Source organism: Arctopsyche grandis, chromosome 3, assembly GCF_051622035.1.
Source record: "Arctopsyche grandis isolate Sample6627 chromosome 3, ASM5162203v2, whole genome shotgun sequence".
Taxonomy (NCBI): domain Eukaryota; kingdom Metazoa; phylum Arthropoda; class Insecta; order Trichoptera; family Hydropsychidae; genus Arctopsyche; species Arctopsyche grandis.
Genome location: NC_135357.1, coordinates 9,710,719 through 9,731,372, shown reverse-complemented (window position 1 = coordinate 9,731,372; position 20,654 = coordinate 9,710,719). Strand labels below are relative to the sequence as shown.

At 33.3% G+C, this 20,654-nt stretch overlaps 2 protein-coding genes across 2 annotated transcripts; both read right to left on the bottom strand.

Moving 5' to 3' along the window:
- Positions 1–2,737: 2,737 nt before the first annotated feature.
- LOC143909821 (UDP-glycosyltransferase UGT5-like) lies at positions 2,738–10,395 on the bottom strand. Its single transcript, XM_077428033.1, has 4 exons — positions 9,201–10,395; positions 5,872–6,094; positions 5,369–5,585; positions 2,738–3,973 (listed from the first exon to the last, which is right to left on the bottom strand). The coding sequence occupies exons 1-4, from the start codon at positions 10,029–10,031 to the stop codon at positions 3,700–3,702; spliced, it is 1,545 nt and encodes a 514-aa protein (XP_077284159.1). The 5' UTR covers positions 10,032–10,395; the 3' UTR covers positions 2,738–3,699.
- A 7,486-nt stretch (positions 10,396–17,881) lies between these two features.
- Positions 17,882–18,766, bottom strand: LOC143909096 (UDP-glycosyltransferase UGT5-like). Its single transcript, XM_077426998.1, has 2 exons — positions 18,002–18,766; positions 17,882–17,914 (listed from the first exon to the last, which is right to left on the bottom strand). The coding sequence occupies exons 1-2, from the start codon at positions 18,764–18,766 to the stop codon at positions 17,882–17,884; spliced, it is 798 nt and encodes a 265-aa protein (XP_077283124.1).
- Between the last annotated feature and the right edge of the window lie 1,888 nt (positions 18,767–20,654).

Genomic DNA, 20,654 nt, shown 5'->3' with positions numbered 1-20,654 from the left:
ATACCAGAGCGGAGACTAGCCAATCTTTACTAAGTTTGACCCACTGAATTCGAATATGATATTGATTTTTGTTGGTGGGTGATCGTTTACGAGATATGAGCGTTTAAAAAAATCCGCGATTTTTACAGTTTTTTGGCTTTTGCGGTCTTAAACTTAAAATTTAGGATTGTTACGCTCAAAGTGAGTATTGGAATCAATAGTCAGATATTTTTCCTATTAATTGTTATATATTATTACTTCTAATTAATTGTCTAGCCTATTTTAAAAGTCAAAAATATATTTTATTTTACGGATTTTTTTCCCGTGCTATTTTTCATTTATTTGGCAAATTTTTTATTTCACTACGTTTATAAGGATTGGTTTTCTATCTCAATATTTTTTTTTATCTAAACGTACTAACTCAAGCGGTAATTGCAATTTAAATGCTTTCGTTGTGTATATGGTTGTAGCGCGTAATATTTGGGTGCAAGCGAGATGGCATGTAATCCACCTTACAGAGTACAGCGGTCGGATTATTTTAAGAAGTATTTTAAAGCAATGAAATATAACAATTAATAAGAAAAATATCTGACTATTGATTCCAATACTCACTTTGAGCGTAACAATCCTAAATTTTGAGTTAAAGACCGCAAAAGCCAAAAAACTGTAAAAATCGCGGATTTTTTTAAACGCTCATATCTCGTAAACGATCGCTCACCAACAAAAATCAATATCATATTCGAATTCAGTGGGTCAAACTTAGTAAAGATTGGCTAGTCTCCGCTCTGGTAACTCAAAAACGTGATTTTTTGTTGCTCAGTGTTATTATTACTTATTTTAATTCGATATGTCCAGAATTTTGGAAAAGCAGAATAAACGTATTATAGGCCACCAGTATTTTTAAATATTGTTAAACGCAAAACATTACATATAATATATTGCGAGACAATTCAGCGCAAAATCATTTTTTATTTTAATAATATTTAAATTCTTTGAAATGCACGATATGGTCACCCATTGAAATGCACGATAATTTAAATCAATGGTCAATAAATACGTCAATACATACATACGTATATGCGTACATTTTAGATATGAATAGCAGAACCCACGAAGACGGGCTTGCGAACCTTGGTCTAGAATCCGTTCATACGTAAGATTTTTTGCTGTTTATCCTGGTGTGGAAGCTCTTTTTAAGAAATATTTTTTGCGAAACTCAGTTGGGAAACCCTGAATACGTAGGATTTGAAAACATAATTTTTGGGGAAAAAATCGAAAACCAAAGATTCTCCCATTTTTTATCAAAAGCAAAGTTCATAATGACGATTTTCGAACCTTAGTTTAGAGTCCCTGCATACGTAAAAGTTTGAATAGCTAAAAAACTATTTGAAAAAAAAAAATTGCTGCCCGGTTTAGAAACCCTGCTTAAAAATATTTTTTTGCGGACTTAGTTCAGACACCCTGCTTCTGTAATATTTCAAGCCACAAAGAGTATCAAATAAATTTATTCGCATTTATGAAATTATCATGTAGATATGGCCGACAATTTCAATACAGTAATTATTTTTGAAAACGCATTTAAAACTTATTGAAAAAATTGATTTTGTGCTGAATTGTCGTTGCGCTGAATAGTACATGCGCTGAATTGTTGTTGCGCTGAGTTGTCTGCCCCGAAAGGTCGGCGCTAAGTTGGTTTGCACTGATTTTTCGTACCACCAAATAAATTCTATTTCACTATGACTAACAATTTTATTGCAAGTTGTGTAATGATATGTTATATGAAGTTTATTTTCTCATGGTGTTCTGAATAGAAATCAATGATTACATGATACATACATATGTATGTAGAAATTTGACTTATCATTTTAAAAATTAATTTAATTAAAATTGTCAATAACTTAAATATATAGAAGTATCTAAAAATATAGATTTATTTGAGACTTTCACTTCTGATTTTTTATGTATCTATAATCAATTTGAAGAATTTTCAACGAGAAATACATTTGATTTAAATATAGAATTTAAATCAACTTTTGGTCAGAATAAAAATAATATATGATCAAAATAAAAGTAATGAATGGTCATAATATAAATAATGAATGGTCATAATATAAATAATGAATGGCCATAATATAAATAATGAATGGTCATAAAAAAAACAATAAATGGTCATAATATACGGTCAGAATGGTTATAATAAATGTTAAGAATGGTCAAAAATAATAAGCAGTCGGTATTAATTTTTTTTTTCAAAGAATTGATTATAACTTGATTAATACTGGATTATAACTGGGTGATGTTAGCTCATTAAGACGTGTGAAGAGTTGTACTAATCTTCTACTACTTGTACTAATCTTCAAACGGTGAAGCAGTAACAACACTATTGCCAACTTAAATAAATGATTCTCACCATCTTTCAGAATAATTCTTACCATTTGATGTGGATTATGACCAATCCCGTTTAAATTATGACCATTCAATATAAATCCTGATCAATCAGTATAAACTCTGACCATCTAATATCTATTTTGGAGATTTATATTCTGACCAATATATTTTGACCGTTTGATATAAACTCTGACCAATGTTATGTATATAAATTCTAAACAATGTAATGTTAGTTCTGACCACGAACGTGTTAAAATTCACACCCGAAAACTACGAGCCATTTTCTTAAAATCATTTTGATCATTTCATAAGTATTAAGTATATTTTGTCACGAAAGTTATTTATATAAAAATTTATATTATTTTTTTTACATAATATTTATATACAATATTATCAAACTTAAAAATTTCACTGATAAAACATTTGCCAACTGAAGTAGGGGTTCGAATAGTATTTTTGAACAAATAAATGAATTGTTTTTATGTGGAAATAATCAAGTTTAAGTGGCTAATACAGATGAAAACAAATGTATATGTATATAAAAAAAATTCCATGACATCTATTGCATCAAATATGTACTTGTGGATCGAAGTCAATTTATAGTCATCTATTGATTTCAATGGTTTGTATTTATTATACATACATATTTGCTTTATTTCATATTAATAAAAATATATCTACTATCTTAGTACATTTATGACCCATTTATAAGGTCGTGTTTATAACATAGGTAACCATCCTAATCTTTGAACATCTACACCCGATGTTCTAATAATGTATGCACTTTCACGTGAAATGGACGCTAAATCACAATGTTTCATAATGGAACTAAATTTCCGAATAAATAATATGTTATTAATCTTCTAATCACGAGTCTAAATATATTCGGTACAGAATCATAATTATTAATTTGCCAGAAAATACATTGATAAGCTGAATATTATATAAGTAAGTGGGTATAAAATTCAGAAACTATGTACATATGTATGTATGTTTGTAAAATTAACGTTGGAATGAAAATGTATATAACATAATACAATTTAAGAATTGTGTTAATAGCTTTAGTTGATTATGGTCTACCTTTCATGTTGGGGTACAATTCCTAGAAATAATCTTGCTACATTTAGGGCTAAAACTGTTGTGACTTTGATTATAATCATGGGGTTTTATTACCCCTATTCAATGACTGGCATCAAATCGATGACTCATATAAAATATTACATGCGTTGTAAAAAAACGAATATTTCAGTAAGTGCCTATTCAATTTGATTTATTTTAAAACAACAATTAAATACATAATATCACAATGGCAAATTTGTACGTGGGAATTTACTAGTCCCGCTTGTGCTTCGACGATCTGAAGATTAACTGTAGGAAACACAATAAAATCTTATATGTGATGAAAGCAACAACTACTCCGACTACTGCCAAGAATGCCAAGACATCCAGAAGTAAATAGCGAGACAGTGGAAGATCGGCTGAAGCAGGTCTGAGATGAGCTCCACCATGACGTGCGACATGTTCTACCCAATATACTGCCGTTTCTAAAGGTGGCTGCGGACGATCCCTCCAAATGGCTGAGACTCTTTTGGCACTCTCTTGCATCCTGTAAATGGTAAGGACATTCGTTTAAATTTAGTGTTGACGAAATAGGGCGTTTAAGTCCCTTTGTTCCGGTTTGAACGTGTGTGGGTTGCTTATTATCGAACGGTGCTTGCTTTGTAATACCCCATAGTTTTGGGTATGGTGCGAGAGCTAGAATTCCCGACGTTAAGATGATTGCAGACGAACAATGAACATTCGCTAATGAATGAGTCGAGTGTTTGAGGCGCTTAAACTGGATTAATGCCTCCTTGGGTACTTAAGTATGTATGTATGGTCTGAACGTTTGGAATTCTTGAATATTGTTCAGCTGGCTAGACGCGATCTTCCCACGCCTGTCGATTCCATTATACTCGTACTATTTTGAATATATTCGGTTATAAACTAGGATGTATTCCGAGTTTTGCGGTTTGATTAGCTATTGGCTGACATACTAAATGGTAGCACCTTTAATTATGGTGAAAAGTCCTTATGTTTTTGATTTTAGTTGCAATATTGTACAAATCTACGCATATAAACCATCAACATATGTACATAGATCAGTAGTTTAGCGTGTATTGCTTTTGATTGTGTGGTCACGGGTTCTATCCCTGGATTTTTTGCTGGCCAGACCTTAAATGTGTGATACCAAAGTCGATCGTTTCCTTTCAGAATTTGCCAATTTATCTGATTTCATCGGAAACTGTTCGAAATCCTGTTATATTTTTCGCAAAATTTGAGTTCACAGCATCTCATGTTATTTTCAATCAATCATGCACATTCGTCTTTACAGATTGCTCCAAAGCGACGAGTGTGATATACATATGTACATATTAAGAATTATTAATCAATATATGCAGGTATACACCTATATATTTACATTACATGCGACATCGATGGTCAAAAAGTTTACAGAAGTATTATACAAGGCAAATACAAACATCAATTAACATCCACAGAGACATCTATCTATAAATTTGCAGCATTTATACAAATCGGCGAAATTCGAGATGCTGAAAAACTCGAAATTTTGCGAGAAAATTGATAACGGTTGCCAATTTGTTGGTGAAAATCAGATAAATTGGCAAACTCTGATAGAAACCTATCGACTTGGAGTCACATATCCAAGAACTGACCAGCAGCAACCGGTGGGATTAAACCCGTGACCATTTTGTTCGAAAGCATTATATGGTAACCATTAGTCTATGCTGCTGATTAATGATTTATTGATATTTAAAATGCGACAAAAAATTGTCTATAGATGCATTCTGTGATGATTATGTTTGATGATCGGTGTTTGTACCTATAATTGACCTTGAATGCTACTTATTTACAATGTTGATAATAGATGTCGTCTTTATAAAAATTGGTGTATACCTGTATAAATAAACAAATAAATATAAAAGATGATCTGGCTTACTTAGGGTCTAAAACAATATTGAGGGCTTCTAGAAGAGACTCTTTGGTGATGTCTTTATAATGTAATACAGTTCCCAATCCACTATCCTTGGCAGCAGCTGAATTGGCAAATTGATCTCCAAACAAAGGTATGGCAACCATTGGTACTCCACAATGTGCAGCTTCCGTAGTGCTCAACATCCCACCGTGCGATATAAAGGCCTTCACATTTTTGTGATCTGAAAATAAAAGCAAATCCAGGGTCAAATCGATTACCTAAATCATTTTATAATTATTGTTTTTTTTCCCGCGAAGCATCCTGCTCGTGGGTCAAGTCGCAATTCCAAGGAAAGCGGTGCTTAGAAAGACGAAGGTAACAGTTGATAAAAAGTTTCAAGGAAAAAGAACGCTGATTTATAGATACAAATAAACGATTTAAAGGTCTGTTCGAGTCTATGGTGTGGTTTCAAAACTCACGACCTTTCCGAGAACAATCAGCTATGTGGGAAAGGTGGTTCAACTCACTCAGTATGTCGAATTGAGGCAACCACTTCTTGACCAAGACGTTCTTGGATATCCCAGGCATCGTATCATTCTCCCACTTCCACAAAACTCTCTGGGGCAATGCTGCAAATGCTTCTTGGATAGCTTTCAACTTTTCATCGGACATGGAGGAGGCTTTGATCATGGAACCCAAGCTGAAGAAGATCACGCCGTTTGGAGATTCGTTGATGAACGTCTCTAGATCCTGAAAATGAACAAAGTAGGTTTATAAAGTAAAATTACATTATCAAAATAGCATTTTTTCGTATGGTGTAATGGCATAAGATACGATGAAGGTCGATGAGTATCAATGGCACACACGTGCGTTATAAAATGTATCGTGTGAATAACCTCAATAGTGTTACGTAATTGTAAACTTGTATTATCGTAGTTGATTTTTTTATTGTATCTAATATACTTTTAAGATACTATGAAAGTTTTATGATTGCGATTGCCATATAATATAAGGTGACTGGTGAAATTGTCTTATCTATACACTTATGTTTCATGTTTATTAAATTGCTCAGATTTTGGTTTTTTTATCCTCATAATACTTGATAAAAATGTTCTTTGAATAATTCGGAAAAAAAAAATATAAATGTACATTTTATCTATTATTAAATATTCTCACACTTTTTTAATACGAAATGAGATGGAAGAAAGATGCGTACATTGGATTTTATTTACATGATTATATTATATTTTGTACATCTAATTTGTAGGCAGCAATTTAAATGGTCAGCTAATGGTCAGTAATGGTTTTGATTAATGGTCAATACTTTCACAAAATTAAGCGATAACAGTGTATTATATTATCATCATCACCTACAGCCATTCACCATCCACTGCTGGATGAAGGCATCTCCAATACGCTTCAACTCGTCTCTGTTTTGTGTAAATCTCATCCATTTTACCCCGCACATATTCCTATTTTATATCCTGCCGTTTTCCTTTTACCCTTTTGCATTCTATCGGGTACCATTTTAGTACATCTTTTGTCCATTATTCTAGCCACGTGACCCAACCATTGCCATTTCAATCTGTTTACTCTATCCAGTATATCCCTTATCATACTCCTCACCAACGTATTCGGCTTCCTGTCTTTCCTTGTTATACCAAGCATATAGCGTTCCATAATTCTTTGACAAGTGTATTATATATGTATCTAGATAAAATTGAGCGATCAGTAAACCACTTAGGGCGCAGACACACAAAGTGGTACGCGGTACATGTTTTTTTTATATAGTTTTGAAAATATAAAAAAAAGCTATCACGCCCGATCTATTCCAAGACAAAAGTCATCCCCTGAAGCGCTATATTTTCCTTGTATTGAAATAGGATTGACAGTTGATGAAGGTGATTCCCATATTTTAAGAAACTTTTCGAAAATATAAGGTCGTACGAATTAACTATAACATAAGACTAAACTTAATTAAAGATGAATTGAGATTAAATTAAACATTTGTTGTAACTAACATGATTTTTGAATTATTTTTATTTTATCTTATTCGCCAAGGTCTGGTCAGCAGCATACGGGATAGAACCCGTGACCACACATTTGAAAGCATTACATGTTAGCCATTGATCTATGTTGCGGGGTTTAATAACATATTTAGCAGTTGTAAATTACAAATGCCTGATAAATCATGTTATTATTGAACCCAATGTTAATTTTTGTGATAAAAAGACCGTCCGATAAAAAACAGCATTAAAAATAACGTTTTTCCTATGATATTGTTGCGGTCAGTATTAATATAAAAATCCGGTATTTTTTTTTTACATTTTTATATACATGAGTATTGTCAGCACTTGTATTTATAACTTTGATTATTTATTTATGTAATGTGTTTACCAAATTGCAATACGTAATGTATGCACGAACAGCAAAAAGTGTAAACAATCTAACTTGTTACCGACAATTATCTTATCAATCTGTTCAAATATAATTTTACTGAATTGTGAGCAATTACTTTGTTTTTGTCTTTTTTCTTAAACTAAATTATATGTAATTTACCTTGGTTTATTACATGTATTAGTAAAATGAACTTTAGAAACCGACAACGGCTGCCTTGGATATCTAATTTGTAAAATGTGAATTTCGCTCGACCTCAACGCGGAATTGTGTAATTTTTTAATCAATCAAAGATTTTCCAGTTATATAAGAACAAACGTCCTTCGCTTCGAAATTTTTGTTTGTATTTACACTTCAAACGAATAGTAATAAAAACAGGAAGCGTAACCAACGACTCACGGTCAACGAGTGTGGGATCGAAATATTTCAAATGAAATTTTGACTGTGAAGAAAATTTTACTATTCTGTAAATCGATACTTTATCCATTAGCGAGTTATAAATAAAGTTTCGTTCTGAGATGCAGAAAGGCATTAGCGAGCATAAAATATGTAATTATGTGTCGAGCTCCGTGAATTATTTCGATCGGATCGTTGAATTTTAAATGATCCATTAATGGATTAGCATTGAAATCTTGCAAAACTGATTTTATTATATAAATAGGAAATGCGACTGATTCAATACAATCGTGAAGATTCGAATGGCAATTAGCGTGGAATATATCGCAAAAGAATGACGTAAAAATCATTTAAGTCACGAATTACGGCTTACAATCGCTGGCATACGTTTGTATGTATGAGTCGTTGTTAATTTGCAATCGTTTGTAGTAAAGTTTGCTACTAGAAGTAAGTACTTGTGTAATCGAACGAATGAATTTAGCATAAATTATGCGGATTCTTGACGTGTTTTATACATATGTAAATTTCGACGTGCGTTTGCCGTATTTATTATTGAACAGAGGTACTACGTAAAATGTCACTTCCGGTTGAATTTTCCCATTAAAAAATTAAAGAAATTTAATAATTGTATGATGTAGCTCTACATAATTATATGTACATATGTAATTAATTTTCATGCAAAATTCGAAAAAAATAGTTGAAGATTTTTGTCACTTCCGGTAGAGCGATCTTAATAAAATTTCACCATTTTTTCATATGAATATCGGATATTCTTCACATGGAAAAATAATATTGAGAAAAATAAAATAATAGAAGATATTTAGATTTTATTAACAGTGCGCCGCACAAGCTAAGTAAACCTTCTTTTGTAATGAAGGTATAAATTTCCAGTTAATTACTGCGACTTCCGTCTAGATTTAATCTTGTTTGTTCATATTCTATGGACTTCAATTAAAGAATGAGAAAAAAACGCTTGGAAAGAACTGACAATCAGTGTAAATTTCATGCTCAAAAGCATTGTCATCTACTTATCTCGCATAAATTATAATAAAAATAAACCAACCTCGGGAAGCTTGTTCGGACTTTTCAAATGTATTCCGCCGACTTCGTGCACGCTAGGCGGAAGCAGCAATCCACCGTGCGTTGCAAAATATGAATTAACCAACAACAAACTGATATTATTTATTTGATCCCTAAGTGGCGGCAAATCTTTCCCCAAATGCTTCCTTTGTAAATCTTGAGCGGGCGACACAGACATAAACTCGTATCCCAGACGCAATAGACCACAAGTGATCATGGATTTGACAGTTTGTGCAAACGTGGGCTTCGTCCCGTACTCGGCATGATGACAAGGCACGTGGGAAGGATTCACAGTGATACCGAACCTTTCAAATTGCCAAGGCATCAAGGTATCAGGAGTCAAACCGACAGCGGGTATGCCTAACTTGTGTACGATACCTAATAGACAATCTGAATTGAATTGCTCCACTAGTGCTACGTCGAATTTGGGACTCTTCTCAAGCAGTTTCTTGACACCTTCGTTGGTTAGTAGATTCTCACACATCTCATTTCCAAATGAGTATAGGAAATCGCCTTCGAATACTAATTGGAAAGCTCTCAGAGGTATTTGTTCTAGTTCAGTTAAATCGACAGTATTTTCAGAACCTGACATATCTGTGAGTAGTACAATGTCCTTCCAGTTCTTGGGTGGATCTTTCGCTGGGAAGTGACTTATAACGGTGAGCTCATGTCCTTTACTGGAGAGTCGTTGGAGCAGTGGTTCGAAGACATAGTGGTGGCTTTTTCCCGTGTATGGAAATATGGCGAGGATTTTGAGGCTGTTGATTTGAATTGGCGCTAATATCACGAATAACAACACTGTTTTTATCAACATTATATCTCATTGAGTATATCTAGACCACATGTTTACGAAGCGACGACGCGAAGCAGACTGGCGTCAGCGTTTTGAAGCGACAAGGCCACTTCCATAGTTACAATTTGGGTGCACTTGTACTTGAAGCCAGTATTGAGTGAAAATACGGTGGCTAAAATAGACTGTTGGAGCGTGTCGTGGTTCAAAATAAAAAAAACGGTGTGCTTTCGATGTCGTGATCGAGTGTGGGGTGCTCGGAAAGTTACGCAACCGATAGGTTCCCAGAATGCTACGTGTGTAGTAGTATATGCTTTGTTTACGTGTGAGTGAAATTATGTATATCGCAAGAGTGCGTAGTACTTTTTGTTTCGTGATAAGTTTATCTAAATTTATCCAAGTTCAATATAACTTATAACGAATTAATGTCGCTTTGAAATGTTTAATAGTTCTGGGTAAGTCAAACGGTAAATACTAAGTAAACCTAAGTACGAATCTGACTGAAGAAGACGCACATACATATAATACATATGTAAGTAATAAAACAGGTTACAAAGGTTTTTCCCGGAAAATTCGTATTCAACATTTAAAATGTTTGGAAACCTTTCGTTAAATGCTTCCATACAATAAATAAACTTTGGTTTGTCAGCAATGTTTTTGAATTATTGGTAAAAGTGAATTAATAATAACACAGCATGAACCGGCAACTGCATGTAACGAGCATGAAAAGTATTCTTTGGTACATTTTGTATGGACACATTCATGTATAACGTGGCGTAAACGTAACAGCAAGTAGCAGCAGTAGCCGACAAAATCTATTCATACTATACAGCAGTACAAGTCCATATGTTTTTTGAGGTTTTTACAAGAAGTTTCCTATAGTGTGTTTGGATGTGAACATTAAATGTTGAATTAAGTTTCATTCATACTAACACAATACATACCGATAACTGCATGGAAACAACAGTACGAAAAATATTATTTAGTATATGCATATGTACATATATTGACGAATTCGTATGTTCTGTAATAAATATGTATATAAGTACCATAATCGAAAAGATACAGCAGCACATGTCATCAAAACGTATCAAGAAAACCGCTTTTATTTGGCCACTGTGGAAATGTTGACTATCAAAAGTGCTGTCATGTGCATATGAATATTTTCATGAGGATATGAATATTGTGACAATATTGACTCAAAGATACGAAGCATGGAATATTGCGTCGTATCGTCGCGCTCTACATATGTATAACGTATGTATAATAAGTCGATTTTGCTTCGCACTCGGCCAAAACTTGTCTGAATTTGCCGGAACCGTGAGGTGCTGGATAGTATGAATAGAAACTGTCGTTTATGTGAGCTGCTGTGCTGTGCTGTACCCGTGAACTGCTGGATAATAATAATAATAATAATAGATTTTATTCCAGACGATGAGGAGAATAGTGCAATCCCCAAAGCCCATATAAATAATATATAGATAATAAAAAAAGTATTGAAAAATAGTAAACAAAAAATAAATAAATAAATACATAAGTAAATATATAAATATTACTGATAATAAATAATAATAATAATAAATAATAATAATCCTCCAAATCTTTAGCGGTCCTCCAAATGCTTTACTTCTATAAAATCATACAAAATACTATATTGTGCATACGTAAGAAGTATTGTTGAGTTTGCATCCCAAGTTTGGAACCCCAGAGTACTCTGGTGCAAGAGACAGATTGGAGCGCATTCAGAAGAGATTCTTGAGGTACGTCAGTAGCCGTTTTGGATTAACCTATACTTCCTATGAAGATGCTTGTAGGTGTCAGCATATACTTCCTCTTGTCAAAAGAAGGGAGATAGCTGACATCTCAACAATTTTGAACATCCTTAACGGCTCGATCGACTGTCCTCAATTATTGAGCAGACTATCATTGCGTGTACCAAATAGAATGACTAGATGTAATGAGCTCCTTTACATACCTAATACTTTTTCTAATTATGGAAGAAGCTCATTCATCTGGCGTGCAAGCTCCACCGTCAACACACTAATCTTAACAATTTCTATGTTTGACTTATTTAATATTAATGCTATACAAGCTAGAGTAATTATTGCAAATTTGTTTTTCGATGATTAATTTTAATGAAAATTTACGATTGTGATTATGAATTTTTATTTTGATGTATTTATTTTGTCTTTTTGTTTTTTGTTATATATTATATTTTTTTTATTATTTCATAATTTTTATCATATTATTATTCTTATTATTTTGATATTTTTATTATACTGTTATTTCTATTTTTTTTCTTTTTTTGTTTTCTTTAACTATCTTACTCTATTATCATTTTTGTTTCTTATTTTAAATGTTTGAGCTTTTCTTTTTTTTACCTATATGTGAAAATTATTAATGGTTTACTTAACATAATTATATTTTTTTTACTATCAATCTATGTAACTTAATAAACTGTAAATTTTCCAAATAAATAAATAAATAAATAAATAATAATAAATAATAATAATAATAAATAATAATAATAATAAATTATAATAAATAAATAATAATAAATAAGTCTAATAATAATAAATAATAATAATTTAATGTCTATTCAAGGCGGTCGGTGTAGCAGTTCCATCCATCGAACATACAATGAAGAATGCAAATGAGAAGATGCAGCAGCAAGAAGACAATTAGGCGATAAAAATATACGAAGACGTAGAGAGGCCGCTCTCATCCTGAGAATGGCTTCAAAGTGAGGCACATGCCCTTCTACAAACATTTGCGACGCGCTACAGCTCCTAGGTAACCCGAAAAGAGCACGGTAACAGTTGTTGTATTGTACTTTTAGTATGAATAGATCTTAATATGTAGAATGTTTTTGAGAAAATATAAATGCAAGTTAAATAGTAGTGTGTGATCCAAGAGCATCAAATGAGGGCATATTTCGGGGCCATCAAATTTTTTTGATCCCCGAAATAGTGGGTATTAATCCAAAAGTATTTTATCTAATGATAAATTGGATACGATAAGAAACTGTTATCATTCATTAAACAATTGGGTTACCAAATATATTTAGATATTAAAATAATGGTATATACACATGTACATATACCATTTGATTGAAAATATTTTTTTTGTAAATGCAGTATGTATTGGGAGATCTTTTAGTTTGAAACTCGTTTATACGGAATTTGGATTTGCAGACATTTATTTGTGCACACGTGGTTTCCAACTGTGATTGTCGTATCTTTATGTCATGCCCTTGACTCTATGATTCGATGTAACCAACTTGTTCTAATGTACATACATATGTACATATACTCGATGTTACAGTGCTTTTCAGCGCATGAAATAGTCGCTTCTACGTTACGTTAAAAATTGTTAAACTTTTCACTTGAGATACATTTTTTCAATCTATAAATATAGATGTATTTGTTTCATGAAAAAAAAATCTGTCCTGTTCAATCAGATAAACAACACATAAAATATATTTGTATAAAATTTGATATGATACAAAGACAATCTTGAACAAATTTTCGAGGAAGATGCACATTCGTACAGAATTCTATTAAAAACAAACGTCAAATAGAATGTCGGCGGGCAAATTACAAACGCGTCTTACACGATATATGTATTTGCACCATCGTAATGGCGGAGGCTCCATTTACTTATATTGATGACCAAAATGAGCAATATGGCAAAGTATGAAAACGATCGGATAAGAGATAAAAATGACCACTAACACGAAAGCCATGTGAAACGTAAAGGAGGTATGTAAAAAACAAAGATAATTGGTCCAAAATCATCATATACATATGTATGTTGACAATAAGAATACTCAGTTATACATAATATTGAGAGTGGGACGAAAAATTAGACTAGTGACGCCACAAGTACCACAAAACAGCAAGAAAGGAATTACTATTAAGTGGTAAGAACACAATCAAAAGTACGGCACGGCAGCTCCAGCTGTGGTAGGCGTGCCATTGTTCATTCATACGATCTTATTATTTTCCATACATTTCCCCAAGCATGGGAGGCATCGTTATTGATCACTGCCAAACCTATTCAATACAATGATAAAATATCATCGAAAACACTCTAGGGGGTGAGGTTTGCTCTAGCAGTATTTTTTTTCATGTGCGAATCTATCTAAAAATACCCACTCTGTGTGTCTCCACCTTTATAGTTGTATGGGTTGTACGCTTTGTTCACGTGTACACTTGGCGATCACTCAGATATTATCTACTCACCGACGCAGATAATATTTATTCAGCTGATTATGAACCCATCTGTACTAATTATGAATTCCACTGTCGTATTATCAACACTGATATTAAAAATAAAATTACGGGTTGCGTTTATTTTCGAACATATTTTTAAAATTAAATAATATAACAAACAGATTCTCAACTTACTATTGAAAGCTTTTTAGCCGTTCCCAAATGCATTCCTCCAACTTCTATCACATTGGGCGATCTCGGAATAGCACCGCTGAGCGAATGATGCGCGTATACCAAAACTGCACTTGTATTCTGAGCTAGTTCTTCCAAATCGATCATATCTAAACCAAAATGCCTTTTCAAGATCCTTTCCTCAGCGGGTCTACTTTTGGCAGCGTATATGAACTTATGATATACCAAAAAAATAGTATTGAATACGCGTTGCATAAAAGTCATCCTGGCACCGAATCCAACATAATGAATCGGAATATAAGAGGGGTTATCCGGAGTGCTCATCCTGTCCGTGCTCCACGGCATGGGAATGTGCGAAGTGAGAGTAACATGTGGTACTTTAAAATGATTGACAAAACCCAAACTGCAATCACTATTGAAAGTTTCTGATAGGATGACGTCGAATGTCTCATTAGTGGTGAAGAGAGGTTGAACTGTGGGCCAGGACAAGTGCTCGTCGCAAATCTTAATTCCGAGGTCTATATAGTTGAAGATGTCCATCACATGAAAGTTGATGTCCAAGAAGCTTTCTTGCCGGAAGAATGTCATGGTTTTGTCCATTATAGGCGATGCTCCTTTTAAGTTCAAGTGCTTGTATGAAGGTGCAGGTTTTCGAATGGGAAAATGTGACACTAGGGTTAAGTTGTGACCCTTTTCGAGTAAGGCTCTCAAAAGTGGTTGAAATACGTAAAAGTGACTTTGGCCCGTGTGAGGTAGGATAGCCAGGATGTTTAGGGCATCACAGGTGTATAAAATCGAGGTGAAAATGATGAAAATCTTCATTTTCGAATGTGTTATATTCAATAAGTGCGTATATCTACATAGAACGGTCGATGTGAACGAGTGTTTTATGATAACTGCCGATTTTTTTTTGGTGTATGGACACAGTTAGGGTCAACTTTGGTTGCAAAATCCAAATGCTAATAAACAAGTCGATTTCAACAGTATGCAGCCGGTTAAACAAAGTGTTGAAATTGGACCCAATTTGGTAGTAAAACATAATATGTTTTGAAAGATTTTTCTAATTACATATTAGATTAATTTTTTTCTAGAATTATAATACTCGTGCATACATACATATGTACTTGCTAATACTGGTATTTTAAAAAGTTTAACAATAAAAAGTACCTAGTCGTTTTCAATTTACACTCCGTGTAATATGATTGCATTTTGCTAGTACATATTGCTATTAGCATTGATCGTAGATTTATTTTGGGATTTTTAGATATTTTATACGGGTCTACGTGACGAGACAGAATGTTAAACGACAGAAAACGCAAATATCAGAAGGCAAAGATCGAAAATCGAAAGATCTTAAGTCGAAAGATCAAAAAAAAAAAAAATGGTGCTTGGTAAACGGTACATACTCACTTAATTTGCGCGAGCAGGATACAAGAGGAACATGCTTTTCCTCCTGTATTCTGCGCGCGCACATTAATACGGGAGGAAAAGCCTGTTCCTCTTGTTCCTGTTATATCCTGCTCGCGCAAATTAAGTGAGTATGTACCGTTTACCATGCACCATTTTTTTTTGATCTTTCGACTTAAGATCTTTCGATTTTCGATCTTTGCCTTCCGATATTTGCGTTTTCTGTTGTTTAACATTCTGTCTCGTCACGGAGACCGAGTTTATACATATGCATATGTGCCGTAATTCATATGAAAATGGCGTATCCGAAACCGCAGTAACCGATACGATACAGTAGTACATGTCACCAAAACGTATCAAGCAAACCGAGTTTAATTGGCCACTGTGGAAATAGTGATGTGACGTCATAAAATGCGTATCCGAAACTAAACACCGTCACTAAAAATGTGTATCCGAAACAATAGCAACCGACATGATATAGTCATATTATACAGCAGTACATGTCACTGAATCGTTTCAAGCCGAACCAGTATTCTTTGGCCTATTAGAAATATTCACGCATGACGTAACGTCATATTGGCGAGTGCACCCGTACTAACGCAAGTGTTGTATTGTGCATATTAATATTTTCGGAAACGTCATATTATGACAATATTGTTAGATATTTAAACATCACCTTTGCCGCACTGTGATGGATTGCGAGTGACTAGGACTTATATTTTGTTTGATGTCTCTTAAGTATACTAAATTAAAGGTCTTCATATTTTATATTATATATTCCTCATCAAAACCTCTATGCTTCTAATTATTTCATTAAGAAATAGAACTATTGATCGATATGAACAGAAATAGTTATATTCGCAGAAAATTCCTTGTACACGCTGCCTTATAGATGCGACAGAGAGGAGGAATTCTGTACGTTGCGCTCAAGGGTCAGTGTGAGAGTGATATCCGCCTTAGAATTACATTTCTGCTTCAGTCGTTATTTTATTAATTTATTGCACTTATTTTATGTCATTCGACGTTTAATATACGATAAAATGATTTTAATAGCCAATGACAATAATTAACCTTGCAGATATTGCATTATTTTAATCATTTTTTATTTGGAAGATTGGCATCCAGCACAGTGGTTAGCGAATTTTAAGCACAGTAAGGCAAATGTAAAGTTAATAGAAATGTAGTGTTTAATTCTTATACTCCTAAAAGTTGTTTGGGCAACCCTAGATAGTGTGATTTTAAAACGATTAGATTAGATCATATGATGGTTCGAGTTTAAAAATATCAATAAGAAATAACAATTATTTTTATCTTTAGTAGTTTCTGAAAATATTTTATCGTAAAAGATTACTAATATCGTGCAGTAATACATAAATAAATTACGAGTTCAAGAGGTCTTCTGGGTAATTTGCACACGTTAGCCTTTTCGAAACTATTTATTTTTATTTTTCAAATAAATCACAATGCTTCAAAAGCAGCTCGAGCTAAAGCGGAAAACCATATAGAATTAAATAAATGAAAACAATATAAAATAAGTACATTTCTGTGTATGTTTTGAAATAACAATTAAGGAAAAACAATCGACTTACGACAGCAAAACAATTTAAATGCATTGTGGTTATGAAATTTCATGGAAATTTTAATCATTTTTAGACTGCTAATATGCTGTTTAATTTTATAGATTTTTTTTTCATATATCAACCCTAACGTTTTACATACATACATATAATATAACCAACATATTCCATATTATATTTTATTCATTCTCACTCAATTCATAAATGCTGTTCAAATATTATTAATACACATTATTAATTCAAACAAGTGTTCAATTACACTACAATGTATACAATCTTACCATGTTGTGCTCACTGTACATGGAATATAATATTTTTATTTATATTTGTATATTTTTTGTCTGACTGTACTGCTTTTTTATATTTTATTCTGTATGTGTGCCAATTTAAATAAAATAAATCTGCAAAACAAAGAAATGATATCATCAATTCTAGTAATGGTAATTAATAGCTACAGCAGCCAATCTGCGATTAATATATTGCACTATCCATGATGCAATATTACTAATTGCAAGCACTATTGTTCAAAGACTTACATGAATATTACAATCGAAAGGTGAACGCGCTGTAGATTTTATCAATAATTGCAAGATTCCGTACTCACACAATTCAATATGGACTGCTTGATGTGAAATCCTCCAACTTCTACGACATTAGCATTCTTGGGATATACACCGTTCAGGCTGAAGTGGGTATTGCTCAGCAACATGGTGGTATTTTTGGCAGAGTCCTTCAATTTCGGCATATCCGATCCGAAGTGTCCCTCGAGAATCCTCTGCTCGGGCATTTGAACCGCAACGTTGTACAACACTTTATACGTCAGTGCCGACAACGTGTTCTGGAGTCTGCTCAAGAAGTCCATGTTCCCGCGGGACTTGTGGTAAAAATTGGGCACGTACGACGGATTGTCGACGGTCGACAACCTATCTCCGAACCAGGGCAATGGGTATTCGACGGACAGGGCCACGATCGGGGAACCAAACCGGTTCGCAAATCCCATGGAGCAATCGCCTACGAAGTGTTCGATCAGGATCGCGTCGTACGACTCGTTCGAGTCCAATTTGCCCGCTGAATTATTGACAAACTTCCTGCAACTTTCCACAGAAAAGCTGAAGAGTTTCCACGTAGTGAGAAGCTCGGAAAGTTGACCCTGACGCGGATTGAAGCTGATTATGTCCGCGCACTCTTGACCGGTTTCGATTTTCAGCAAGTGTTCGTGGTAGGTCTTTGGAGGGTCGATCATCGGAAAATGTGTGAAAATTGTCAGGTTGTGTCCCAGTTCGGCTAAGTTTCTCAATAAGGGTTCGTATGCCCGATAGTGACTTTGACACGGAAGGAAGAATAATCCGAGTATTTTATACATGGACATGGATTCCACGTGTGAAATTAAAATGATAAGAATTGAAAGTTTCATTTTTTTTTTTGAAAACAATCAAATTGGAGTGAATAAGGAATGGTTGACGCGTGATTTTAATACGACTTTAGTTCGATCACTGATGTGAAATGTTGCATTTATGAAAGTTAATATAATATCATTAGGTTACGTTCAGCCGCAGTAGGTTTACTCAAATTTCATTTCGATGTTGATTTTAACCTATTTTCATCATATGTTCAATCATACCGTATTTAATAAATTTTAACACTTGCCGCCCTGGGATGGATACCGAGTGAAAAGGACTTATATTTTATTTTATTTCTCGAAATATACTGAATGCAGGGTCTTCATATTTTATGAATTCTTCGTCAAAACCTCTATGATTCGAATTATGTCTTTACGAAATAAAAATATTGATCAAAATCAACAGTAATAATTATTTTTGCGGGAAGCCCCTTGTACACGTGCCTTATATGTAGATGCGAGAGAGGGAAATTCAGTACGCGCTGCGCTCAACGGCCAGTGTGAGAACGATATCCGCCTTGGAATACCAGCTCTTTTTCAGCTGCCATTTTTTGTTTAATTTTTTGCAGATATTTTATTTAATTCGTCTTTTAATACATGCTAAACTGATTTAATGGCTCGCATTATTAACCTCGCATTATTTTTAGCTTATAACATACTTTGCTAGACGCTTTGGGTCTCCATCACAGTGGCTAACGGATTTCTTTTGCTCAGTAAGGAAAATGTTGATATTAAAATTTGAAACTAAAGAATAAGCAGTATATTATGTATTTATTATACATATGTACATATATGCTCAGTTCACGAAATTGTCAAAAATGACTTACTTCATGAACGGTGCAAACACGTTTCTTTTTTCAAGTAATTGTTTAAATATTGTTTCATTTGTTTTATATTTGTAAATTTCAATTTCTTCTTATATTCTATTTTATAACCTTTTCCAAATATTTTAATACTATAGTTTAATTATGCAATGTTCTACATATTTTGTCATGCCTTTATTCTTTACTTTTTAATTTGTTTTCCTTATATTTATCTTTTTCATTTTTGTAAAAATCTATTATTGGACTCGGATGTTACATATATTATTTATTTACTATTTGTTTTTTTATACATATCTATGTACATCCTGTCTGTTGATTTTTCAATTAATAAAATAAAATAAAAAATAAAAAATAAAATATCTACCAACTTGCTTATTTCATGAAAATGCATGAATCATAGCATTTTTTTTAACTAAACCAGATGAAATTTCAATACCAAGAAAATCTTAACTTTCATGAGATGTTTCAGCATCGATATTGACGTCACTACCATTTCAATTTACTACCGCCTGTAAAGAAATTTTAATACATTTGTATTATGTTACAGTCCAAGTGTACATTTTGTTCTTCAATCCAAGTGTTATTTTGAACGAATCGGAGTGAACAATTAGACTGTAACATGTACACTATTAATGATTTCAAGTTTTCACCTGCAGTTCATTAAGGATATGGGAAAATATGATAATACAAAGTACATATTTCACATTCAAATGATAAAGAACCAAAGTATGTACATTCATTACACATACATAGAAGTATATATGTACGTATGTATATACGTAACAATATCATCACACTTCTTGAGCATGATTATGTTTGTATTTGCGACACGCGAATAAACACCAACCGTGCTAAACACATCGCGGGGCGCATCTTCAGAACAAACAAGTTGGCATTATTACGTGCAAACATATAATGTGCGGATATGGTGGTTGTCGTAATTGATTCGATGTTACGATAGTTTGGGAACCGCTGCCGGTTGTAGTGGGTGGCGCTTGCGGCTATTGCGGCACGTAACTACCAGACTGGAAAGT